This window comes from Canis aureus, chromosome 2, assembly GCF_053574225.1.
Source record: "Canis aureus isolate CA01 chromosome 2, VMU_Caureus_v.1.0, whole genome shotgun sequence".
Taxonomy (NCBI): domain Eukaryota; kingdom Metazoa; phylum Chordata; class Mammalia; order Carnivora; family Canidae; genus Canis; species Canis aureus.
In genome coordinates, this window is record NC_135612.1 from 15,170,439 (window position 1) to 15,197,376 (window position 26,938).

General features: G+C 37.8%; 2 protein-coding genes across 7 annotated transcripts in view; one reads left to right on the forward strand and one right to left on the reverse strand.

Moving 5' to 3' along the window:
* The window catches only part of SLF1 (SMC5/6 complex localization factor 1), an 84,467-nt gene that overhangs the window by 56,943 nt on the left and 586 nt on the right, over nt 1-26,938 (reverse strand). Inside the window, exons 1-6 of one of the 3 annotated variants that reach the window (XM_077864523.1) lie at nt 19,676-19,771; nt 14,065-14,243; nt 7,015-7,128; nt 6,785-6,860; nt 5,420-5,660; nt 210-372 (exon numbers count right to left, since the gene is read on the reverse strand). In XM_077864523.1, the coding sequence (XP_077720649.1) occupies nt 210-372; nt 5,420-5,660; nt 6,785-6,860; nt 7,015-7,128 (594 nt within the window). In that variant the 5' untranslated portion in view covers nt 14,065-14,243; nt 19,676-19,771. Of the gene's footprint in view, nt 1-209; nt 373-5,419; nt 5,661-6,784; nt 6,861-7,014; nt 7,129-14,064; nt 14,244-19,675; nt 19,830-22,548; nt 22,606-26,938 lie in introns of those variants that run through there. The other 2 variants (XM_077864521.1, XM_077864522.1) reach the window with 2 other exon arrangements.
* The window catches only part of KIAA0825 (KIAA0825 ortholog), a 380,540-nt gene continuing 373,087 nt past the window's right edge, over nt 19,486-26,938 (forward strand). The window contains exon 1 of one of the 4 annotated variants that reach the window (XM_077864520.1): nt 19,486-19,948. The gene's annotated coding sequence lies outside the window, so the exon portion shown is untranslated. Of the gene's footprint in view, nt 19,949-23,672; nt 23,757-26,938 lie in introns of those variants that run through there. The other 3 variants (XM_077864518.1, XM_077864511.1, XM_077864514.1) reach the window with 3 other exon arrangements.

Sequence of the window (26,938 nt, forward strand, 5' to 3'; positions counted from 1 at the left end):
GAAAACACATATATAGTACTATACTGAATTACAAAAAAAAATCTGTTTTTAAGTGGATCTATGGAACTGTACTTCTAATCATTGTATTTTTAAAATTCAGAACATATTTTAATTTTTTTCAGAACGTATTTTAATTTTTAACATATTTCACAATATCAGTATTTTTATAAAATAAACACTCAAAAATGTTTATTGTTTATTTTACTTACCTCTAAAAGAAAATCCCCTAGATACTGAATTGGATAAAATGGAGCCTTAAAATGGTCTTTTTCTTGCTCAGCCTTGATTCTTGCATTACTGGCAATCACATGAGTTATTCCACTCTGTGAGCTTTTTGGTAAAATAACATTTGCTTTTCCAGCCTCCAGAACTCTAAAAATGTAAATAGTATAGAAAGTATTTTTTCTTTTTTTTTTTTTAGTATAGTCAGTTAAATTATCTAAATCAATTACTTTCTAGGAGTAGGAGTAGAACTTTCTGAAAGAATTATTTGAGTGCCATGGAGAATAACTACTGTAGTGATTTCTTAAATTATAAGTGGCTCAGAGAAGATGATAAGAAATCATGCTCTTCTTTCTACTTATCCACTTCCTGATATGGGGAAGACTTTTAAGAATCAAGAATACTGAATTTATTTCCTAAGGAAAAGTCACCTCCATAAACCAAAAGGATAATGAGAGAAGTTTAGGTAAGCAGCTACCTCAGAGGGCAACATACCTCCAAGGAAATCATTCTAAACCACAAAAAAGTACTACAGTTGCCAGCATTCTTTAAAAAAAAATTAGTCTTCAATTATTTATTTATTTAAGATTTTATTTATTTATTCATGAGAGACCCAGAGAGAGAGAGAGAGAGAGAGAGAGAGACATAGACAGAGACATAGGCAGACGGAGAAGCAGGCTCCACACAGTGAGCCCAGTGTGGGACTCGATCCCAGGACTCCAAGATCACGACCTGAGCTGAAGGCAGGTGCTAAACCGCTGAGCCATCCAGGTGTCCCTCGATTAATTAACTTTAAACATCCCAAGAGTTTCATGCAAGTTCTAGTTGTGCTTAGGATTTTTAAAGTCACAAGAGAACAATGTTATCACCTAACAGTAAGAAAAAACAAAAAATCTCTAAAAACTTAACTTTCCAGAAGTCCATCAGAGGACTGAGGTAACAACCAATCAAGAAACTTAATTTCCCTAAGAGCGATAAAGATAAGCCCCTTTGTGAAGAGACTGGAGACTCAAAACTCTCATTTTGCCAGGATGCAGGAGAGAAGTAGTGGTCATAAAAATAGGTTAAAATAAAGTAAAACTCTAACAAATTTAAGAGCCAAGTGCAAGTACTATGACAATTTACAGTATCTGAGAGTCAATGACTCCAGGAAAGTCTACCCTCACTTGCAAGCTCTTAGCCACAGACCTCAGTATTCACGAAAAAGATTAATGGCAGATAACAGATTCCCTACCAGGTAGCACAAGTGGGCCATCAAGAGATAGACCTAAAACCAAGTCCACTTCCCTGGATCCTTCTGTCATATGAAGCAAATGTCCAAGTCATTCGGGTAAGGTAAGAAAGTCTTATACTTTGAGAATCTAGGAAAAGATGCACTGCTTCTATTGGGAGAATGTAAGTAAAATCCACGTGCCTCGAGAAAAGGGCAGGAAAACGTCCTGCTGTGTAGCCTCAAAATGGATCCATTGTTTCTGGACAAGGGATAGAAGCAAAAGCCATCTGTCCCTGGACAAAGGGCAGAAGAAATGCCACTCAGACACAGGTTCCTTCATTAATACAAAACAGAAATCTAATAGTGGGGCAGAGGCTAGAAATTCTCTCTTGTCAAAACCCTACTCATACATACAAAGCAGAATTTGGCTGCAATGGGGGACTGAGACACAAATATTGAGAAAGTCCTAACCCCAGAGAACAAGAACACAGAGAATGCTTAGGACCGAAGTCTATCTAGCAGAACCAAAAACACATCTTATTCTTACCCCCAACCTAGAGAGGAATAACAAGCAAGAGAGGAAAAGAATGACCAGAGTCCTTCTGTGACCTAGCAGTGCAGGGACTACTGAAAGCTGAGAGCGAAGCAAAAACATCAATCGGAAACCCTCCAGCACCCTAGAACCCAGGTCAACCGTAAAGAAACTGTACTCCACTGCAGGAGTAACCAGAAAGGATGCAGTGAAGGTAACTACAGTATTAACAAAACCTCAAACCTGCTCAAAAATTGACAAGATTAATTCAACTACCCAAAAGCCCATTTTTGGATATAAATACTTATCACAGCCTCTACTGCTATATATGCAATATCTATACATGCAATAAAGAATATAAAAGACATTCACAAAAAGAAAATCAAACCACTGTCAAGAGAAAAAGGAATATAAAGCACAGAGAGATGATCCATTTGTTGAAAGTATCAGAAAGGGACTTTAACAATTACTGAAATGTTTGAGGATACAAAGGAAAAATTGAACAAACTGCACTAAGAGATCAGGAACTGAGAACTGAGTACATTAAAATGGTAGAAATAAAAGTTACTATATCAAAGGATAATGTCTTTGACAGGCTTATGAACAGACTGCATGCAACTGTGGATGGAATCAATGAACTTGATCGGTCAATAGAAATTATCCAACTGAAACACAAAAATGGGAAAGTTAAAAACAAAACAACATAAAAAAAGGTGGAAAAGAATTAAATGGTCTAAAATACAAGTAATAGAGCACAAGGGAAAGAACACAACAGAATTTAAAACTTAATGGCTGATAATTTTCCATAATTAATAAAAATTAAAAACCCACAAGTCCAAGCAGTTCAAAGAACTCCATGCAAATAACATGAACAAATAAATAATAGACAAAATCAACACACATACACATCTGGACACATTATCAAATTGCTAAAAACCACAGGTAATATGTTGCTTTTAAAATTTTAATTTCCAATTGTTCATTTCTAGTATATAAAAACACCATTAATTTTTATTAATGACTTATTATCCTGTCATCTTGAATTCAAGAATTACTTCTAATAGCTTTTCTGGATAAATTACTTAGTATATGTCCATATCTTTTAGAAATAAAGACAATTATTTTTATTTCTTTCTATCTAACTCTGTCTCTTATTTGTCTTTGCCTTATTGTACTGTCCAGATCTCTAATAAAATATTGAATAGAAAAGGTCAGAGTCTGGGCACTTGGGTGGCTTAGTTGGTTAAGTGTCCAACTCTTGATTTTGGCTCAGGTCATGATCTCAGTGTCTTGAGATTGAGCCTCCTGTCAGGCTCTGAACTGGGCGTGAAGCCTGCTAAAGATTCTCTCTCCCTCTTTCACCCCCCATCCTTTTCCCCTATTTCCCTCCCCCATCTCAGGAGCTCTTGGTCTTTCTTTTAAAAAAAAAAAAAAAAAAGGGAGCCTGGGTCACTTATCTGCTATTGGCTCAGGTCATGATCTCAGGGACCTGGGATTAAGCCTTGCATCAGGCTCTCTGCTCAGCATGGAGTTGGCTTCTCTCTCTCCCTTTGTGCTCTCTCTCTCTTTCAGATAAATAAGTATTTTTTTTTAAAGAAGAAATGATCAGAGTGAACAACCATTTAATTCCTAATTACAGAAGAAAAAATCCATGATATTAAATTTGTATATTTTTACATTTATCAGTTGCTCAGGTTGGAAATAAAAAAATTCTTAACAAAATACCTGCTGACAGAAACTGCAATTATTAAAAAGTGGATTATACTTTATGATAAAATACAGTTTAGCCCAGGAATACAAGTTTGGTTTAACATTTAAAATTCACCAGAAAAATTTACCATATTAATAAAGGAGAAAGCCAATTATCTCAAGAGATGTACATAAAAACTTTCAGAGCAATCAATCCATTTATAATAGGTTCCCAAAACATGAAGTACCTAGGATTAAACTTAGCAAAATATGTGCAAGATCTATACAATGAAAACTATAATACACTAAAGGCAGAAACCAAAGAGCTGGAGAGAGATGCAGTTTATAAATAGGACAACTCAATATTGTTAAGATCTCAATTCTTCCCAATTGGACCCATAGATTCAGTAGAATCCAAATTGAAATCCCAGCTTGCTTTTTTGTAGAAATTAACAAGGTGGTTCAAAAATGTATATGGAAATATAAAAACTCCAGAATCATCAAAATTTCTAATAGGACGAAGTTGGGAGGCTCACCAGCCTGATTTCAAGACTCATTATAAAGCTACAGTAACCAAAAGTGTGCTTTTAGTATAAGGTAGACACAGATACCAATGGAGTAAGAAGCCCAGAAATAGATCACACAAATATAGTCAAGTGGTTTTTGGACAATAGTGCCAAAGTAAGTGCAGAGCAATTGAAATCTTGCAAATTGCTAGGAGAAAATGTAAAATAGTACAACTACTTCAGAAAACAGTTTGGCATTTTCTTATAATGTTAAGTACACAACTACCATCTGAGCCAGAAATTTCATTCTTGGTATTTACCCAAGAGAAAAAAAAAGTACATGAAGGCTTTTACTCAAATGTTCATAACAGCTTTATTTATATTAGCACAAGTGGAAAAAAAAAAAAAAAACCAAACCAAAACCAAAAAACAAATGTCTATCAATGGGTGAATAAACAGTGATACATCCACAAAGTGGAATACTACTCAGCAACAAAAAGGAATGAATGCCTGGTACACACAATAACCTGGATGTATCTCAAAAACAATGAGTTAAGTAAATGAAACTACATCAACGGAGTATATACAAAATAATTCCATTTACATGAACTTTAAAAAAAAAAGACAAATCTAATGTATGGTGACACAAAGGAAATCAATGGTTGTCCTCTTGACTATAGTTGGGGGGATAATAAGGGTGTATAAATTTGTCCAAACTTATCAGAATGTATACTTAAAATGTGTGCATTTTATTTGTCTATAAATTATACTTCTGTAAAGGGGAAAAAGGACTTTTGCATCTCCCTACAAGTCATTGCAGTCTCAGAATATCCAGTAACTAAAAAATAGAATGGAAAAGTTAGAAAGAAATGAAATAATGAAGGAAACAGCATTAACCATGAAGACTGTACTATATAAACCCAGAAAAACGCTTTTGGAAAAATTGAAAATTATTTCAAAAATCTTCCAAGTTTTTTTTTTTTTTTTTTCCTAATTTTGCTTGAGTTAGTCAAAAGAAATAACATGGGAAGTTAAACAGAAACCCAAGAAAAATTTAAAGCAATACTATAGATTTTATTCTGTTGGACACATATACTTAATTAAGTACAGAACGGCTTAACTTGGAGATTACAGGGTAAATCACCATGGCCCATTTAGATGAAATCAATAATTTCAAAGAACTACAAAAAAGGTATTCAAGCAAACCAAAACTGTTTTTTCATCCATTGCTTTAGGTTTTACGAGATCTCATCTTACCTTACAAGAGAATCACTTCGTTTATCAGCTCTAACAAGGAGGACAACTTTCCATCTGTGGAAGGCTCCTGGAGCACCAGTGCGTTTCAGTTCTTCACGCCATCTTTTAGGTGCAGATTGCATTTGAGGTGAATAATGGGAGTCTTTTTCAATTTTATAGCCCCATTCATAAGTTGTTTCATCAAGCCATCTGCCACTTTTGGCACTATGAATTATGTAGTCCTTAGTTAGTACCCACTTCCCTAGAAAACAAATCAACTCTCAGTCACACAAGAATTTTGTTTCTAATGAATGCTCAAGAATAAAGACCAAATATCAAATAAAATTTGACCTTGTTCATCATGAGACTAAGGCCACACTACAATGCCAAAATTATCTTTGAATTATGTTTGTTGTCCCAAATTTTTGGTAGAGTCCTACATCACTGAACATTGTATGTAGCCTTTCCCATAATTCTAAGTCTAAATGTTACTAAATACAACCCTAAGACTTAATAATAAGATAAACATGGTATTAAACTATGTTATTATTATTCACCATTTTGGCTGAAATTTACATCACTCTTCCTATGCTAAAAACTTCTTTAATCATGTTTACAGCAATATTACACTTTAAAAAACAAATTTACTGACAGAGAATTTTTCAAAGTAATAATATTCTGTAGTTCTTTTATCTTGGTATTGGTCATTTTTCTCAACAGCAGGGAAAATATGTTCTTTTTTTTTTTGTGGAGATAATAAATCCAAATATCTTTCTAGTAAATTACTCTAAAAAATAGTAAATTCAGTGAGTTAAATATCCTTTTTTTTTTTTTGGATGATCAGTGGACTAATAATATGCTAGCTCAATCACAGTAGAGGAAACTAAAAAGGAACATCAAGGGTGACAGAGAGAGGATGACACTAACTCCTAAGCTGAGTTTATGGAATTTAAAATCTCAGTAAAAAATAGATCATTGCTTGATAGCATGGATGGGAGGGGAGGCAGAAGGAGAACAAAAATTCTTTCCAATGACAGATAAAGAAAACAAACTTGACTGAAAACAGCTGAGACTGACAAAAGCAGTTTTTATGGGGGGGGGGGGGGAAGGGTTATTGTTGTGCCCAATGTTTTTGTTAAAAATCTTTTTCTGACATAAAACACAATAAATCTTTGGTAAAATAAGTATTCTTGCCTCTGTTACATTTTCATGTTTTACAAAGTTCTACTTAGAAAAATAAGAAAAAATATTTTAATAAATATTTCAGAAAAATATTCAGATAAAACCAGATTTATGTTTGATATAATAACCATACTATCTTACAGAGAATAAGGTCCATTTTTCTAACATGAAGATTTTTTCAAGGGAGAATAGTAGTTAATTTACCTGCTGCACAAGCTGCTAAAAACTTTTCACTTTTACACAGGCGTTCAGCTATAAGATGTGTACAATTTTTGTATTTCTGGAAGGAAAAATGCAAATGAAAAAATGTTAGTAAGATGTCTTTTATAGCACATTCACTTTATTCTTATAATATCAAGAGGGCACTTTATCATTCTTAGGCCAGTATTATTTTTCAAGTCTCTCTTAAATATTTTATAAGTTTCTGTACTCACCTCACTCTTAATAAAAGTGCAATCTAGTTTTAAAAGCAATTTGCCTAGAGCTTCCTTTTCTTCCATCTTAAATCCTGTCATTTGGATGATATGCTTTGGGGCACCATCTTCCATCTAACATATATACACATAAAGAAGATAACATATGTTAAAGATAATTATTCACAGGATTGACATAATTATTTTTTCTTAACTATGAGTGATAAAAAAACAAACATATAATGAATGAAACATATAAGGCTTTATTGTAAATACAAACATTAAGACTGCTTATGTGCAAGAGAAATTGGTTTATGAACTTATCTTCCCAGGGTGCCTGGGTAGTTCCGTCAGTTAAATATCCGACTCTTGATTTTAGCTCAGGTCATGATCTCAGGGTCCTGGGATTGAGCCCCATGTCCAGCTCCGCGTTAAGCACAAAGTCCACTTGAGGATGCTCTCTCTCCCTCTCCTTCTGCCCCTTGCCCCACTCACATGCTCTCTTTCTCTAACATAAATAAATAGTTATTCAAGAGACACACAGAGGCAGAGACATAGGAAGAGGGAGAAGCAGGCTCCTTGAGGGGAGCCTGATGTGGGACTCCATCTGGGGACTCCGGGACCACCACGCCCTGGGCCAAAGGCAACCACCAAGACACTAAGGCATCCAAATAAACGTGACGGTAAATAAATTTGTTTTGCGGTCTGAATGTCAGAAGTTTGCATTCCAAGAAAAAAAAAGAAAAAAAGAAGTTTGCATTCCTACATTGACACTAAAACACAGTGATGAATGAATAAAATTCTTCAGAAAGTTACCTACATAAATGTTAGTATAGTGATACTAGCTTCATTTTAAAAGCACTGTTTTTGCTAAGAACTTCTGAAACAAGTACCCTGTGCACAATGAAACCTGATCAAATTTTATAACAATTTTTAAAATATTTCTGGACAAATATTGGAAAGTACATAAACTTCTGTTACAGAAGTTGATAGAACTCATGTTCCCACAGCATTTACACCAACTATGTTAGGATAATAAGTACATACAATGACCCTGGATTCTATTCCCAATCTACATTTCCTAACTCTGCTATATGTTAATTTCATCACCTAGAAAGTAGACTGAGAAAAATCATAGTTTTCAAATTTATTTATTTATTTTTTTTTAAATTTTTATTTATTTATGATAGTCACACAGAGAGAGAGAGAGAGAGGCAGAGACACAGGCAGAGGGAGAAGCAGGCTCCATGCACCGGGAGCCTGACGTGGGATTCGATCCCGGGTCTCCAGGATCACGCCCTGGGCCAAAGGCAGGCGCTAAACCACTGCGCCACCCAGGGATCCCAGTTTTCAAATTTATGTAGACCTTAATACCCATATAACTGTAGTTCATGAAGCACTTGTATTTGAAGTGGCACATTTTTTTTTTTAAAGTTTTTTTTTTATTTATTCAGGACAGACACAGAAAGAGAGAGAGAGAAGCAGAGACACAGGCAGATGGAGAAGCAGGCTCCATGCAGGGAGCCCGACATGGGACTCGATCCTGGGTCTCCAGGATCAGGCCCTGGGCAGAAGGTGGTGCTAAACTGCTGAGACACCGGGGCTGCCCCTGAAATGGCACATTTCTTAAGCAAGAAAGACAATACCTCACAGTATTTTTAATGAGAATACAGGATTTTGTTTTAATGACATTAGAACTTCAGAACTGATAGCATCTTAGACAAAATTTAGTTTCTTTTTATAGATGATGAAAACAGGGACTACAGAAATTGGTAATTTTCCATTTCTCTAACAATTTTGTCACTATAGCTGTAGATTAGTGTTTAATTAATGCCATAGAGCAAAAACAGTTGAACTCTTTACAGACAATTAAAAGGAAACTAAAAAATTATACTTGAGTCCATGAATAGTAAGAAACAACTGGTAACAAGTGTTACATAGAAAAGACAAGTGTATAAAGAAAAGAGTTCTTTATAGAAATTCTATTGTCAAAGGCTAAATATAGGGGCATCCTGGGTGGCTCAGCGGTTTAGCGCTGCCTTCGGCCCAGGGCCTGATCCTGGAGTCCCAGGATCGAGTCCCACGTCGGGTTCCCTGCATGGAGCCTGCTTCTCCCTCTGCCTGTGTTGTGTCTCTGCCTGCCTCTCTCTCTCTCTCATGGATAAATAATATCTTAAAAAAAAAAAAAAAAGACTAAATATATATAGATACTAAAAACATAGGAAGTACATACATATATGTGTTTATGTAAAAGGTGAAATTCATTTTTGAGTAAAATGTCAAAAAAAGTCTATGAACAATTTAAGGCTTAAGGGTTAAGAGTGAACCTTCCTTTCCTTTGAGTGATGTCAGCTAAGAGTAAGTACACCTGGTTTATCTCTCTACTCATCATCACTCCTTGTTTTGGGAGAAGTTGCTTGAGAGAACTAAATGGATATGCTTTGCTAGACATACCTGCATACTTGCAAAGATAGTTCCTATTAATGCTTTTTGACCTGTCCTAAGAAGCTGCCAGTAGTAGTCTTAAAGCCTCATGAGTAAATGAATTTCAGAGATTATGTATTAAGTAGCACACTAGGGGAAATGGAAAAAAAAAAAAAAAGGCAGCACACTAGAGTTGCACAAAGCTACCTCCTCCAGGGTACCTGAGCCACTCAGTTGGTTAGGCATCTGCCTTTGGCTTGGGTCATGATCCTGGGATCTGGAATTGAGTCCAGTGTAGGGCTCCCTGCTCAGCAGGAGGTCTGCTTCTCCCTCTCCCCTCCCTCTGTGCTTGGGCACTCTAAATAAATTAAAATCTTCAAAAACAAAACAAAACAACAAAACATGAAATAACTACCTCCTCCAAACCAACTTTTATTCAGTAAAAAAAGCTGTTATTTTGATCCCAAAATATCACTTTCTTATTTCTCTATTGGCTCCAAAAGAGACAAAGGGATATAATGCACTGATCCTCTAAAATCCTAAAATTAAAGATAGAGAACATAAAGTGTCTTAAGGATAAGGCTCTTCAATGACACATTTTTTAAAGTTAAAAGGTTCTGGGGTGCTTAGGTGGCTCAATTGGCTTATCAGCCAACTCTTGATTTCAGCTCAGGTCATGATCTCAGGGTCTTGGGATTGAGGCCTATGTTGGGCTCCACGACTCATCGGGGAGCTGCTTGAGTATTTTCTCTCTCCCTCTCCTTCTGCTCTTACCTCTACTCCCAAAGCACTCTCTCTTTCTCTAAAATAAATGATCAAATAAATATTAGAATAAAAATATAAGTGTGTAGGTGGCTCAGTTAATTGTATAACTCCAGCTCAGGTAGGTCATGATCCCAGGGTCCTGGGATCAAGACCCATGTCAGACTCCCAGGGATTGTGCTTCTACCTCTCCCTCTCAAATAAATAAAATCTTAAAAAAATAAAAATAAAATAAAAAATAAAAGTTTAAAGGCTCTGATACAAAGCTATATATACAATGTACATAATAGAACTTGGTGTCTTATGAAAAATCATTCATGTGTAATATCATCATCAGTAAATAAAATGTAAATGGCGTCTTGCTGAAGGAAATCTTCCTGTATTAATCACCAATTTTTAAACCAATTTTATGGGAAATAGGACATAGTTCCTGAATGATACTATCCATTAGTACAGACTGGTAATATATAAAATCTTTACAAAGAATATGCTCTGTTGCTCAAAATAATGATTTAGTCTGATGCAGAACATATATTAACACATAGACAATAAAGCCGCAAGTGGATTATAAGGCAGATGACCATAATGAGGGAGAAATTCTATTAATTTTAAGGAAGTAAATAAATCCTTTAAGCAAGTTTCCTTTAGAAAATGATAGGTCCTGGGACACCTGGGCGGCTCAGTGGTTGAGCACTTGTTTGCCTTTGGCTCAGGGCATGATCCCTGTGGTCCTCAGATATAGTCCCCCATCAGGCTCCTTGAGGGAAGCCTGCTTCTAACTCTGCCTATGTCTCTGATTCTCTGTGTCTCTCATAAACAAATAATTAAAAAAAAAAAAAAAAGAAAAGAAAATGGTAGGTCCTCCTTGAAAAAGCAAAGCAAAGCTTGAGGCATCACAATTTCGGAATTCAAGTTCTATTATAAAAGTTTAGTGATCAAAACAGTACGGTACTGGCACAAGGAGAGACACGTAGATCAGTGGAACAGAATAGAAAACCCAGAAATGAACCCACAACTACACAGTCACATTTTTGACAAAGCAGGAAAGAATATCCAATGAGAAAAAGAAGGTCTCTTTGACAAATGATGTTGGAAAACTGGATACCAACATGCGAAAGAATGATACTGGATCACTTTTTGATAGAATACACAAAAATAAATTCAAAATGGATTAAAGACTGTAATGTGAGACCTGAAGCCATAAAAGTCCTAGAGGAGGACACAGGCAATAACTTCTTTCTAGATGGGTCACGTCAGGCAAGGGAAACAAAGCCAAAAAGAAACTACTGGTATTTCATCAAAATAAAAAGCTTCTGCACATCTAGAAAGAAAAAAAAAAAAACAAAAAAAACAATAAAACTAAAAGGCAATCTAGGAAGGGGAGAAGACATTTGCAAATGATATTTATCTGATAAAGGGTATCCAAACATTTGGATATTAGCATCCAAAATATATAAATACCTTACCAAATTCTATACCCAAAACCCAAATAATCCAATTTAAAAATGGGCAGAAGACACAAATAAGCTATTTTTCCAAAATAGACATCCAGATGGCCAATTGACACATGAAAAGATGCTCAACATCATTGGTCATCAGGAAAATACAAACCAAACTATAAGGAGGTATCATGTCATACCCATCAGAATGACTAAAATCAACAACATAAGAAACAACAGGTATTGGTGAGGAAGCAGAGAAAGGGGAACCCTTCTGCACTGTTGATGGGAATGCAAGTGGGAGAAACCACTCTGGAAAACCGTATAGAGATTTCTCACGAAGTAAAAACAGAACTACCTATGATCCAGGATTTGCAGTATTAGGCATTTACTTAAAGAATAAAAAAAAAAAAAAAAAAAAAAAACTAATTCAAAGGGATATATGCACCCTGATGTTTTTAGCAGCACTGTCTACAACAGGAAAATCATGGAAAACAGCCTAAGTGTCCACTGACTGATGAATGGATAAAGATGTGAGATATCTTTACCTATAGACCTAGATATAATGGACTCAACCATCAAAAAGAAGGAAATCTTGCTATTGGCAACGACTTGAATGGAGCTAGACAGTATTCTCTGAAAGAAGGTCAGTCAGATAAAGACAAATAACTGTATGATTTCACTCATGCGGAATTTAAGAAACAAACCAAACCAATGGGGGAGGAAAAACAGAGGCAAACCAAGAAAAAGACTCTTAGAGAACTGCTGGTTACTAGAGGGAGAGGAGTTAAATAGATACTGGGGATTAAGAAGTGCACTTGTGAAGAGCACCAGATGATGTATGAAGTACTGAATCACTATACTGTACACCTGAAGCCAATATTACACTGTAAGTTAACTGGAATTTAAATAAAAGCATTAAAAAATAATTTAAAAAGAAAATGATGGGTTAAATACTAGGTAAGTGAAATTCAACATATCTTAATATCATTCTGGTATTCTAATGGAAAGGCAATCTAATTGGTTTTATATTTCTTGAAAGCCACTTTTATCAGAGGAACACAAGTGTTTTTTGCCATATTTGTATTACCTACTACACTTATGTATATATTTTAAAGTTTCAAAAAGCTATTTCATAAGCTATATCAAAAAATGTTGCCAAAAAAGGAAAGTTTGATTAGCTTTAAAAACCTAAAATCTTGGGGCACCTAAGTCCATCAGTTAAGTGTCCAACTCTTGATCTCAGTACCCTGAGATCAAGCCCGGAGTCTGGCTTTGTGCTGAGCTTGGAGCCTGCTTGGGATTCTCCCTCTCTCCCTCTCCTTTCCTCCAAATGTGCTCTCTCTCAAATAAATAAATAAAATCTTAAAAAAAAAAAAAAAAAAAAAAAGGTAAAATCTTGCCTGTCTGGCTATCCCAAAATACTAACATACAGAAACTACTGTTAAATAATTGGAATATACATACAGAAAGCAATTAAAAAAAGATCACTGTAATACTATCATCCAGAAAGTTTTAAAGATTGGCCTTTAAATTTTATTCTTCTGCTTCCTGAGAACTAAATGTATGTTATATAGAACTATAAGGGAAAAAATTATCATACAATATTCTTCTTTTAGATTAATTAACTGCTATTTCACAATTTGAATGTTTATTATAATTGACACTTTAACACATTTTGATACATAATTATTAAATGATTTGGATGTGTATCATGCAAACTTTTATCTTAATTATATTCTTTTCATTTTTAAATTTTTTTCTTAAAGATTTTATTTACTTATTCATGAGAGACACAGAGAGAGGCAGAGACATAGGCAGAGACAGGAGTAGACTCCACGCAGGGAGCCCGATGTGGGACCTGATCCTGGAATCAGGACCTCAGCCGAAGGCTGATGGTCAACCGCTGAGCCATCCAGGCATCCCTCATATTGTCTTTTTAATGGAACAAATACACCCACTTTGTATATTTAACAGCATTTTCTGTTAAAGCAAGAGTCCACAGTAAAATTAAAGCGAACCAACTGTGCTTAAGGGTAGAATTCAGGAAAGTTTTTTTAATGCAATTTCTTTCCTCTGAGAAACAATTAAAATATGAAACTGAAACTAAACAAGCAAGAGGAAAAGGAAGAAATACAGGTGAAATAAGAGGATGTCCTGATTCAAACATTCTGCAAATACAAATATTAAAAAAGAAATCGCAAAAATGAATGAATGAATGAATGAATGAATGAAATCACGGGGCAGCCCAGGTGGCTCAACAGTTTAGCGCCGCCTTCAGCCCCAGGAATGATCTTGGAGCCCCGGGATCTGGTCCCACGTCCAGCTCCCTGCATGGAGCCTGCTTCTCCCACTGCCTGTGTCTCTGCCTCTCTCTGTGTATTCTCAGGAATAAATAAAATCTTAAAAAACAAAACAAAACAAAACAAAAAACAATTCGGGGTACCTGGGTGGCTCACTTGGTTAAGTGGCTGACCCTTGTTTTGGCTCAGGACACCATGTCGGGTCTTGGGATTGAGCCCCATGTTGGAGCTCTTCTGGGAGGAGTCTGCTTGGGATTCTCTTCCACTCCTTCTGCTCCTCTCCCTGCTGTACTCTTTCTCACTCTCAAATCAACCAAGCAATCTTTTTTAAAAATCAGAACACATGGCATTTACTCACAAGTTTATCAGAAAACCTGGGCTATTGGCTAATCTTTCATAGAACTGTGAATCCTAGTGATAGCACAGTAACTAGCACAATTTCTTAAAAACAAATTCTAAGAACATAATTGAAGAGCATCCCATAATCAAATGATCTACTGGAGAGAAAAGTTTACAATACATTCAGCAAAGCTTTTTAATACCATATCCTATGACAAATTTACAGGCGGGATCAGAGATTGAACCCCCACAGATACACAAAAAATTGATAGCTGTATATACAGAAATAGCCGCATAGAGATATATGGGTAGAATTGTTTTTATTTATAAAATTGGCAGCGTAATAGTTGTTCCTATAACCCTGCAGAATTAAGAAAACAAGAAACAATAGCCTGATATGTCAATGAATCCAAGGAAAGCCTATATATTATCAGCTTAACACCTACTAATGACTGAAATCATTCAAAGTCCTTATAAATAGGGTCAAGTTTTGTGTGGGTGATATGTTCTGGGGTATAGGGATCAAGGGTTAATTGCTAGACGTCTTCTAGCACAAGAAAGTAAATCAACGCACTGCAATATAATTCTATCATTGGTATTTCTAGGGAAATTATAGCTTTTTCTAGAACTTGTAGGGGGTGGTCCTTCAGGCATTTATCAGAACATACTATCCTAACCCAACAAAAGAAAAAAAAAAAGAAAGCATTTATTTAAAGGCTTTATCTTTACTGTCAAATAGTGAAAAATTGTATACTAAATTCTCAGTTATAAAAAAATGCTTTTGCAGTAATTTTTTAAATGTTGTAGTGATTAAAAAAATATCCAGTTACTTACCTTGAACCATATAATACACACAACTAAGGAGATAATGACTGTGAACAGAGCTGGCATTTATGCAGAGAAAGCAACTGTCTCTGTGGTGTGGACTTTCCCAAAATATCTCCCACATGGGCCTATCCCTGATGCCTGAAATTCCTCTGCAGTTGGTGCTAGTTAGAAATGCAAATAAACCTATAGCACTCATCATAATTAAGAACATTTTATTATGTACCAGTTTTTTAGGTCCTATGAATTCTTTACAATAGAATACGCAGCTAGAACATATTTGAATAGGACACACACAGTATGTTGAAAAGAGAAGTCCGGGAAAAGTAGAGGCAGGAATATAGATGAATGCAAAGGTCTGGTTCGGGACGGAAAATAAAAAAAACAGGGTCTAACAGTTCACTAAAAGAAGAGAGTGACCCCAAAAAACAGAGGCAAGGGTACTTAACAAGGTTTGTGACAGGAAATGCTACTCCGCATTACAAATGATTTTATGATCAGCCATAGGATATCAGAATTTGGAAAATATAATGCACTCTATTAGTATGATAATAACTAAGACAAAGGATTAAACTAAAAAGTTTATTTGCATTTAAGAAGTAAAGAATACCCGAAAAAATTTCTAGTTAACTTTAATTAATCCATGATTATAGAAAATTTAAAAAATACTACAAAGAATATAGGAAGATTAGTCACCTCTAATCCCTGCTCCCAGTAATCCACTGTTAACATCTGGGGGCAGGGAAAGAGGTATGACTTTAATGTTTTATGTATGTGTGAAAAAAATACATATATAAAACAAAATTGAGATTACTATGTAGTTCTGTATCTAAATTTTTATTTAAAATTATATTGTGATCATTCTTCCATTCCGGTGAATATGCATTTCAAGGCCACCAGGTTGAAAACTAATGGCTTCTAATGTTGTTCTAGTGAGACATTTTGATTTTAAATCTACTTCTATTCTGATTTTAAATCTAAAGAAAATCTTTGAAAATTCCCTATTCTCAAAAGGATATATCAACACTTGAATATAATCAATATTGCTGCTTTAATAATTTTAAGATTTTCATGGTTTCTCTTATCTAAAGCATTTAACTGGTAAGTAAATAAGTGAAAAAGGTCAAAGCACTGGATCTCTGTTTTAACCAATATTGCAAAATGCATACATACGGTGATACAAATCACTGTATTCATATTGAGTAAACTATCGTTTGGCTCTGAACGCTAGAACATCAAGTGGAGTTTAGGAATTCTGTACCCTCTTGGCCTAGGAGCCAAATTAGGCCTTTGGCTTAATATCATTCAGCTGGCCTTTGGAATTTTTCTTAAAGATGTAGTGTCCATTTCCTGATTCCTCCTTTACAGATACGGAGTATGTGTGTTTATGTGTGTGTGCATATGTGTATAGTTATGGGACTGAGATCCCCAGTAGTGAGACCTGAGGGACACTTTTACTTTACTGGCATGATTTGGGAAAGAAGCAGTTTGCTCAGGGTGACTGAAGAGAGGGAGGAAATGAAGAAGTTGCAGCCAAATGACTGCGGTGAAGAAGAAATGACAGACTAAGAGGACTTCCAGAGATGTTCAATCCATCCAGTACCATACAATGAACAGGCTGAACTGGAGATACTACTTTTATGGATAAAGGGGCCCTTAAGGGAACAAAATGGACAAGAGAGACAATGCTCAGGGAACAAAGAACGGACAGTCTATGCTGGTTAGCCATAGGGGATGAAAGTCAAACCTGCTTTAATTTTTTTTATTTTTATTATTATTATTTTTTTATTTATTTATGATAGGCACACAGTGAGAGAGAGAGAGGCAGAGACACAAGCAGAGGGAGAAGCAGGCTACATGCACCGGGAGCCCGATGTGGGATTCGATCCCGGGTCTCCAGGATCGCGCCCTGGGCCAAAGGCAGGCGCCAAACCGCTGCGCCACCCAGGGATCCCTGCTTTAATTACTTAGTAGGAGCATGGTATGTAAGGTGAACAAGCAGGAGTTCACTTTTATTGAGAACCTATTATGGTCTACCCACTGCATGTTAGTTCATTTCCTCATGGACAATATAAGTGTTGTTTACCCTCCCTACACAGACGAGGATACTGGGGAATCTTAGCATTTAAGAAACTAGCTCGTGGATACACAGCTGGCAAAATGGCCAAATCAAGGTTCAGTGCAAAGATCTGCCTGTTTCTGCAAAAGTTAATGCCTTTTCTACGATACCACTTTGACTTAAATTTCAGAATTTAGTCTAATACTTTTTTTTTTTAATATTTTTTTTAATTATTTATTTATTTATGATAGGCACACAGTGAGAGAGAGAGAGAGAGAGGCAGAGACACAGGCAGAGGGAGAAGCAGGCTCCATGCACCGGGAGCCCGACGTGGGATTCGATCCGGGGTCTCCAGGATCGCGCCCTGGGCCAAAGGCAGGCGCCAAACCGCTGCGCCACCCAGGGATCCCTTAGTCTAATACTTTTAACCACTTTATAATTTTACAAAGTAATCTCCTTTTAGCAAGAAAAAAATACACTGCTATAAAGGAAATCTACTAGGAGGCTGAGGAGATATTTAGACGATGAGTATTACTGAAAATATTTAAGCACAATTATAAAAATAAGACCAAGGTCTAAAATTTCAAAACATTTTTAAGAACTAAAGAGTGCCATTTTGTTTTCCTTACGGAAAAGGAAATTTTCATCATTTTCTTCTCCAAACGGATCGTGTATGAATTAATCACCAGACTAATTCATATGAGCTTCATCAAGAATAAACAAAACAGCCTACATAAATATAATTTCGATATAAAGTAAAAACTAAGTCAACTTAAAAGTTTCAGGAATATTTTACTTTTAGGCAGTAAGACGTCCTTAGAAAGTTAGAAATTGGGCAGCATACCACTTCCATTAGCATATTTATGGAGAGTCGATTTCAAGGGTTACATAATATTCCATTATAGTTGTATTACTGAGAAACAGGTTCCTCACCTTCTTCAGGTTTTATTATTCAGTCTACATGCAACAGTTCATTTTGAAAATTGTTTAAGCAGTGAAAAGCCTATCTTAGAATAATGAATCAGAAAAACACTGTCTGATTAATAATGTCACACGACTAGTTTTCCAAAGAACCCAACTGCTTTTGGACATTAGTGAAAACTGTGGATACTCATCTCAAATCACAAAACGTTTGATTTCGATTATGAAAGGTAACCACATTTCACCACTGTTTCAAAGGCTTTCACCTGACTTATGCTTTCTGCTTTAAGGAAGCAGGAAAACAGTCAATCCTCCAATTGAACCTAAGTCAGTAAGGGGGTGGGGGGGGAGATCTGGATTTAGAAAACAGATATAAAAAGGGGCGGATTTGTATTTATCGAAGGCTAATTGTCTTCACAATAACTTCCACATTCAAGTATTTAAAACATCCTAGGCCATTTAAATCAAGAATAACCCTTTTAAGTTGGACATAATCAGATTAACCCCCTTATATAAAAACCCACCGCCGGCATTCAATGTACGTGCTGAACACCTGCGATACAAGCAAAACGTCCCTGAAACGGGAACGTCTTGCACATCGTCACATACTCCTAGGAACTGAGGCATAACTTAACCACAGAAACCGAAAAGTTCACAAGGCACTCCGTCATCCGTACACCGTCAATTTAAATCTTCATTCCTAAGGTCTCAACGGGGAAGGAAAAAGAAAAAAAAAAAAAAAAAAAAACAAGGAGTGGGGGGATAGAATCATAAAAAAAGGGGGGGCGGAGGGGGGGCTTGTCGCTTCCAAAAACAAGCTCCATCTAATTTCGAGGTCAAATCCTGATAGGGAGCATCCGTGACAAATCAATTCTGTTTTTCAGTATTAACCAGAGACTTTGGAAGTGGAAGAGATCTCAGGATAATCCTCTAGGCTCGTTCCCAGCCTTCAGGCAGCTGAGACAGTACAACCCCCAGGCGCGTCCATCCTTCTTTTAGGGGAAGAGTGTGTGTGTGGAGGTTTAAAGGCATGCAGCCGCCGCAGAGCAGGGATCCGGACCGCTCGGGTCTGTTAACAAATGCTACCGGGGAGACAAGACTGACCCCATTTCCCCCCGTCACTGGTAGGTGGGCCTCCGGCGGGGGAGGGGGGGGATCCCGGCCACCTGCACCGACGCTCCATCATGACAAGCAGCCAAGAGACTCCCGCGAGAGGCGTCCCAGCGGGTTCTATGGAAACGGGAGACGCGGGCGGCCTAGCGCCTTCCTGGCGGGGGAAGCCGAGCCGCCTTCCTGGCGGGAGCCGCCGAGCTGCGCCAACGGGAGGCGGGGGCAGCCGCCGCAGCCCGCGCTGCAGACGCGCTGGCGGCAGTGCCGGCGGCGGCCGGGGCGCAGCGGGGCGGGGGCTGCGGGCGCACAGCTCGGCGGGGCCCGGCCGGGGGCCGCGGAAGGACGCAGGAGAAGCGGGCACCGCGGCGCTCAACCCCGGCCCCCTCCCAACCTCACAGCCGGGAGCCGTAGAAACTTTGGAGGCACGGGGTGGAGGGGGCGGGGAGAGACCTCCCCAGGGCGCCAGGGGACACTGCGTCTTCCGAGCTGAGGCCCTTTACCTTCCCTGCCGGCGAGCCTGGGCTGCTTCCCTCGGGTGGCCGTGGGGACCGGGGAGACGACTGCCGCCGCAGCGCTCGCCGCCTCACTAATCCGGGCTCTGGGAAATAATTTCCCGCCGCGCGCAAGGCTGCCCCGGAAGCGGAGGTAGCACTTCCGGGTGGTTGTCAGTGACGCTCCCGAGCCGTCGTCAGGGTGGTCTGAGCGGGTGCCTGGCAGCGCTGTGGCGGGAGGGCCCGGGCTTCTGCTACTTCGGCGCCAGACGTGGGACACCGGTAAGCGATTTTTTATTTTATTTTTTTATTTTTTTATTTCAACGTTGCCTCCTGGGCTTGATGTTTCTGGCCGGTCGGGGCGCCGTGTAGCATCTTGGCGGGACCCAGAAGTGAGCGGGAGGAGTCTGCATCGAGCCCTGGGGGCGCTTGACCGCTGCTGCTGCTGCTTCTGCTGCAAAAGGCCCTGGGATCCTGGCTTATCTCCTCCTCCTCCCCCCGCAGGATCGCTCCCCAACTCGGAGCTTGACCTCGGGTCTGCAAGCGAGGCCGAAGACGATGTATATATACCGCGGCTTGTAGCACCGAACCTTACCCCCGCCCTCCTCGGCCCCCGCCCCAACATTCAAGGAGTGTCGTTACCGTCCTATTGGCAGGACTGAGTCCCCCTTGATTCCCGAGAGCTACTTTCCCATCCTTGTCCTGGGTACCGTTTCCATTGCCCGAGGTTGCACCTCTTAACGTTTTAGACGTGGGGGTGAGGGCGTCGTTCAGGTTTAGAAATTATACGTTCCCGCCGCTGTTTGAATTGGGTAAGAAGGGGGCTTTGTTTCCCTGACCACCACGGGCTGAGGGGGCTTGCCATCCACGTTGTAGCTTTTGGAAACCTGTGCTCCCAGAAGTAGATGTGCTTTCAGGACGGGTGCTCTCATCCTCTGCTCTAGGTTTCCTACATAATGAAGGATTCAGGAGAATTTGGGAGGTCAGAGGTAACCACAATAGTTTTAAAGAGATAAATTACTTCCTCCGGACGGATGACGTGAGGAAAAAGGTGTTCCTTCCACTGAAGATTTGAACACTGTGATGTAGGGAACCATGGCTACTTCTTTCTTGTGTAATGCAGTTTCCTCGGTTAAGTAGTAAGGTGCAGTTTCCCTCACCACCTTGTATTTAAATCACTCCTCCCCCTAAAAGGCAGCTAATTTTGATCCCCAAAACATCCAGTTGCCCCCAAAAGAGTTCTCAGAATTACTCTACCATAAAGGAAAATGGAATGTGTTAAGTTGAAAGCCCCTGATGCACCAGCCAAATTTCCTTGTTCCCCTTTGATCAATGCAACCATATTTAGGACAGCACATTGATATTCTAATCTTGTTGGTTAATAGTTCATCCAACTTTATGATCTTCTCATTCAGTCCCAGTTTTGCCAGATTTATTTGATCTTTTGTTATTTCTCCAGTTGAAAGGACTCGTAACTTAAGGGAAGTTGTCTGTTTCAGTATTGCAGCTAGCTTTTTAGAGAGGCAGGGTTTTGTGGGTTTGTTTGTTTTTTTTGTATTCTTGCTCTCGATTTGTGTTCATGTTAATACAGCCAACCTCTCATACCACAAATAGCAAATAGATAGAGTTTGCCAGGCACTTTTATATTAAAGTTACTACTGTCCTACAAGAAAAATCCTATTACTGCTAGTTTGTAAACATTTTATGCTGAGACTCAAAGACATTGTGACTGAGACTGAAAGACCTCTTCACACATTATTTAATTAAATGACACAATTGAGATTTGAACACAGTTGACTGGACTCCAAACTTTCGCCCTTTTTACTGTGCTTTATACTCCTAACTAATCCCAACATGAATTATTCTTTTTACTCAGGTAAACTTGGCTAGGTAATAGGTCACATTCAAAGTCAAATGATAGCAAAACCTGACTTTAAAGAGATTTTTAGGGATGTGTTAATGGATTAGGGGATTCCTTAGGTCAATGTATTGAGCATTAACTTAATCAGTTAAGTATTCAGGGCATCGCCATAGAGTAACTTTGACATACGAATAATTCAGTTTCTTTTCTAGATTGATTCTTGGCCAATTTTATCATCCTCACTCAAATATAAATAATCTCAAGACCATCAGTATATAGGTGACTCTTAAGTCCTGAATACCGATGTCTCTTTAGTCAGTTTTGCATGCATGCGAGCACACATACACATGCTTATGATGTGTGTGGAGGAAAAAGAAATGAGTGAATGAGCACAAACTTACTAAAACTGAACTTCACGATGCCCTCTAAGGAATTGTTATTTACTGGTGATTAGCAAAACAGTAATATTTCATTCATGTAACCCTCAGACAGATGGTGCTTATCACACATTTTAAGGGAGTATCCTTAATTAAACATATCTATTCCAGTGTTCTACTTTATGTAGAGAAATAGAAATAGCCTAATTTCCCTAATTGTCAGAGAATTAAGAATCTCATTGAAGTGACCATTATAAATAACATAGAACTTAATTATAAAAAATATCTTGTATAGAAACAAATATAGATGTACAGCTAGTCTCATACTAATGTGCATTTTTTTTTACATTTGTCACCATGTCAAATATAATTTGCTTTGCATATCCCACAGGTAGATCTCACAGGGATATTTTGTTTTCAATCAAATTTCAGTGCTTATGAAGATTGAGATTGTATCTGTTTTGTTCATTATCTCATACCCAGCATTTAGCACTGTGTCTGTATCTGGCATATAGTAGAGGCTCAATAAACATTTATTGAAAGACTGATTCCTTCTTAAAATGTTATTTATCCGTAGAGAAGTATTTGTACATGCGTCTTTATAAAGCATCTTACCATATAAATGTATACTTACTGTTACTCACTTTAATGGCAAAATTTAATGTCCATTCCACATTCATCCATAAAGTCTGTGTGGTCACCTGCAAAGAAGACTGGACAATGAGATAGGAGATAAGAGAATACCTAGTATTTATCTTAGTCTTTGCCATGGCTTACTCTTTGCCATGCAGTGTTACATTTACTCTCACAGAATTATAGGATAAGTATTATTATCGTTGTTTTACAGATGAGAAAACTGAAGCCAAGATGAGCTTTGTAAATTGTCCTATGTTACCATAGTCCTTAAGTGCCAGAGTTGTGATGGCTCGCTTCAGACCCATTATCATAACCACTTTGCTATACTGCCTCCAATTGGATTTTAATCCTGGCTCATCTACTAACTAGGTGTATACTCAGGGAAATTGATTTCTCGGAGGATCATTTCTCAAATATTCAGATTAATACTTAGAAGTTAGCTGAAGTTAGGATTTTATAGCCGGAAAGGACCTTATAGATCAGTTAATCCAACTCCCAGGTGTTATAGGTTAAAAATGAGACTATACAAAGCTAAGAGGAAAAAGAAATGAAAAATTGCCCATGATTCTACTCCAGCCACAGCCCAGCACCTGCCAGTTAGTCCCTACACCTCACTGGCATGGCATTGGAGGCTCTGGCTTGGGGGGTGGGGATTCTCTCAGGCTGTGGAGTCTTCTACCTCTTGTTGTCTCCATGGCCCTTGCCCCTCCCTGTGACTCTAATCAAGCACCTGGCCCTCTGTGGGCCCATCTAAAGTCACCCCGTGGATCGGGTAGGGGCCCCTTAGCTCTCTCCTCCCACAACTGGCTCCAGGACCTCCACGATGGTGTTGTTATTCTTGGGTCTTCTCTTCCTGACCTGCTTGCGCCCAGATCCCTAGTATTGCCCTTTCTGAAAAATCTACCACATGCTCCACCTGCAGAAAAACAACAAACAGCAAAAACAACACCAAAATACTCCTATATCACCCGCCTTCCAATATTTGAATACACTACTGAGTTACTTTGACATTCGGCTCTGACTGACCTACTGTGCATAACTGCTAGGCTGTGCCCTTTTAGAGGCTGGAAAACAACCAGGGGTTAATCATTAGAAGTGATTCAGCAGACTTCTGACTCCCTTCATCAGGTGACTCTGGTTCAGGAAAATGCTGCACTCAAAAGATTGCAGTTGAGTCAGGTGTGAAGAGAACACTGCCTCCCAGCCTCAACCACTGGTATGTTATTGGAGATAGGTTTTTGAAATGAGCTTCAACTAGTTTCCTGTAAACTTTGGTTAAAGTACAAGTAGCTGAGATAGGTGGTCAGGAAATAATTTAAGTTGCTAGTGGAGTATCTATACTGTATATGTATATGAAACATATATAGCTCTTTAAATCATTTGGTGGATTCTTTGCTCAGTATTCTCAAGAAAATTAGCTAAAACTAAACGGACAAAAGACATTGTCATTTTGATTAATTAGGCAAAGCAGTATAATGTAAAGCAGCTGAATTCAAAGAAAACCTGGTATTGAACTCAAAGTCATGAGCTTACATATGATCTGGAAGGAGTTAATTACATTCTTTGAGCCCCAATTTGTTCATCTGTCAAGTGGCATATCAGCTTTATAAATTTGTTAGGATGAAGTGTAATAGTGTGTGAAAGCACATAGGCATCAGGAAAAATGTTACTAGGGATTTGTCTAGTTTTGCTGAGGCTTAATGTAATCTAATTGCTTTCCAATAACTGGGATGGGGGGCACCTGGATGGCTCTGTGAATTAAGCATTTGACTCTTGATCTCAGCTCAGGACTTGATCTTGGGGTCGTTGAGTGTAAACCCTGAATTGGGCTCCACACCCAGTGTGGAGCCTATTTAATAAAATAAGGTCCGGGGCTCTTGTGAAGTCAAACAGTTCAAATCGCATGCCTGTCTCTAGTTGTGTGACTCTGGGAAAGTGACTTTTCTGCTCTTAATGTTTGTTTCCTTATTTGTAAAATGGAAATAATAATGTGTTCATAAGCCTTGTGTAAAGATTAAATAGTGATGCATAGATGGTGGCTGTACTTATAAGCAAGCACTCAGTTTCTTTGTTCAAATTCCCAGAGAAGCAGATGCTAAGAGGAGAGTAGATGTGCTAGAGGTTTATTGGAGAAAAGGCCTGCGAAGGATAAAGGAGAGGGAGCAAGAGTAAGAGGGAAGGGAAGTGCCTTCAGGCCTCACTCACTGCAAGTCAGGCAACCTGGGAAGGAGAAAAGGTAAGGAGAAAGGGAGAGGGGAAGAAAGAGTGGAGAAGAATGTCAAACTGCTGCACTTTCTAATAAGGCTTTAAAAGCCCATTGGGGGATATGTGTTCCAAAGTCATCTGTTAGAGGAATCTCACGTTGCCACAGTGTTAAATATGTTAGCTATTGGTAAAAATAATTGATAGTTGTCACATGCTGTAATTTACAAGTGTGTTTAAATTTCAACTCTTGACTGACAGCCTGTCCCAACCTCTAAGAAAAGTACAATCCTTGCCAGATAGTGACATTATTAACATTTAAGGTATATGTTCTTAGATGAACAACTTCTTATATTTTATAGTACAGTTTTGTTAGCCAGAGAACAGTTAAGGAATCAAAAGTTCCAACTAACAGTTGGAAATATAAACATTAGCTAAGCAACTGATTTTTTGACATTGGGTAAACAATATGCTGTTTAAATTTCTAAATTCAGGTAGCCAATAAATACGACAATTCCAAAGACCTGAGTAATGTTAATATCCATAGTTTGAATATTAGCCCAAACATGAATATCCATTTTTCTTCCTCCCAAAGAGACCTCTGTGGTTAAAAAAAATCATAGTATACTTTTGAAGGTCACCCCTCCCACTTTTGTTGTTCTTAATAAGCAATTGTAAACACCAATCAGTTCAATGCTTTTCAAATGGCAGATTATAATCCATCAATTTGGTGAGTACTAACCTGCCTTTTTAATTTAGATTTTTGTGATGTTAAGATTTGGATATAAAACGTGTTACTGTGAATTACAGTCGAATTTTAAAGCAAGAGATTTAGAGTAATTTTCTTATCTCACATAAGGAAATGAAGACTAAAGAGGTAGTTTAACTTGCCTAGATAGCTCAGGAAACGTGACTTGAGCCAAAAGTTAGGTCTTAAGGATCTAAATTTAGGGCTCTTTTTTTTTTTTTTTTTTAATCATTCTTCCAAGAAAAGACTTTTTGTTTGCTCTGTTTAGGGGACATAATTACTCTATTTTCTAGTTGGTTACCATGGCCGCCCTTTTCTGTCACTTTCATTATGTGTTTGCTAAGATTGACTGGAAAGGTCTTTCCTGACCATTCAGTGTCAGAGAGGTGGTACAGCTGAAGAAGTTGTTTCTAGCAGTCAGCAGCCATGCCACGTCACCTGAATTCACTTTCCATTTTCCCTTTGAGGAACACATCTAATCCAACAGTGTAAATCTGGAGTTTACCTAATGTAAACTGAGGAGTGATAGGACCTCTTTTTGAGGAGCGTTCTACTGATGAAGTCTTAATTTTTACTAATACCAGCCAGTATTATTCTGTACTTTGTTGTCATGACATACTTTATCCATATTCCTGGCTTTTTTAGACTTCAGCTCACTAAATATTTTTAAAATGCAAGTTTGGTATATAATCCACATAATAATTTATTCCTTTACAATTTCGAAAAACATCAATTCTTTCCTTTTTCAGCATATATTCATAACTGCCCTCAAAAATGCCTGTGGGATATTTACCTCCTAAAGGATGAGCTCTGTCTGCTAATCACAGATTTGACTGGCAAAAGAATTTGGGACTGGGGCTCTTTATAAATGGACCCCTTCTTCCATTCTTTATATTTTAAATTAAAACTAAATGTTTAAAAAGTAGTTAATTCAATAATAAAGGCTTACATGTTAACATATAGAGTTTTTTTTTTGTTTTTTTTTTTGTTTTTTTAATGGTTATGTTTTCCCAAAGAAAGTTTTACTGGAAGAGTGACATCATTTCTAGTTTTTGCAATGTCTTTAATGTCTGGGTTAATGAAGAAAACTGAATTCTCAGATCTGCTTCTCTATTCAGACTGTTGTGATATGTTTTGGTTGAAATAAGTAAGCAAAATCCAACCTCATACAGACAGACATATAGTTGGAAAAGAGGAGTATTTAAGTGGTCTTTTCAGATAATTGTGAATGTTTTTCTTTGATCCTATACCCAAACTTACTAAGTGGTGTTTAAGTTTAATTGCGATGTGATATCTGAAACCCTGTCAGTGAACTTTTTGTAATCTGTAACTTTAAAATGTCCTTGGTCCATCTTGCACTTTGAATGACTCTTACAATCATGATTTTGTTAAATAATGCGTTGGCTATGTGGAAAATACTGATTCATTGAGGTAAGCTGATCTTCCAA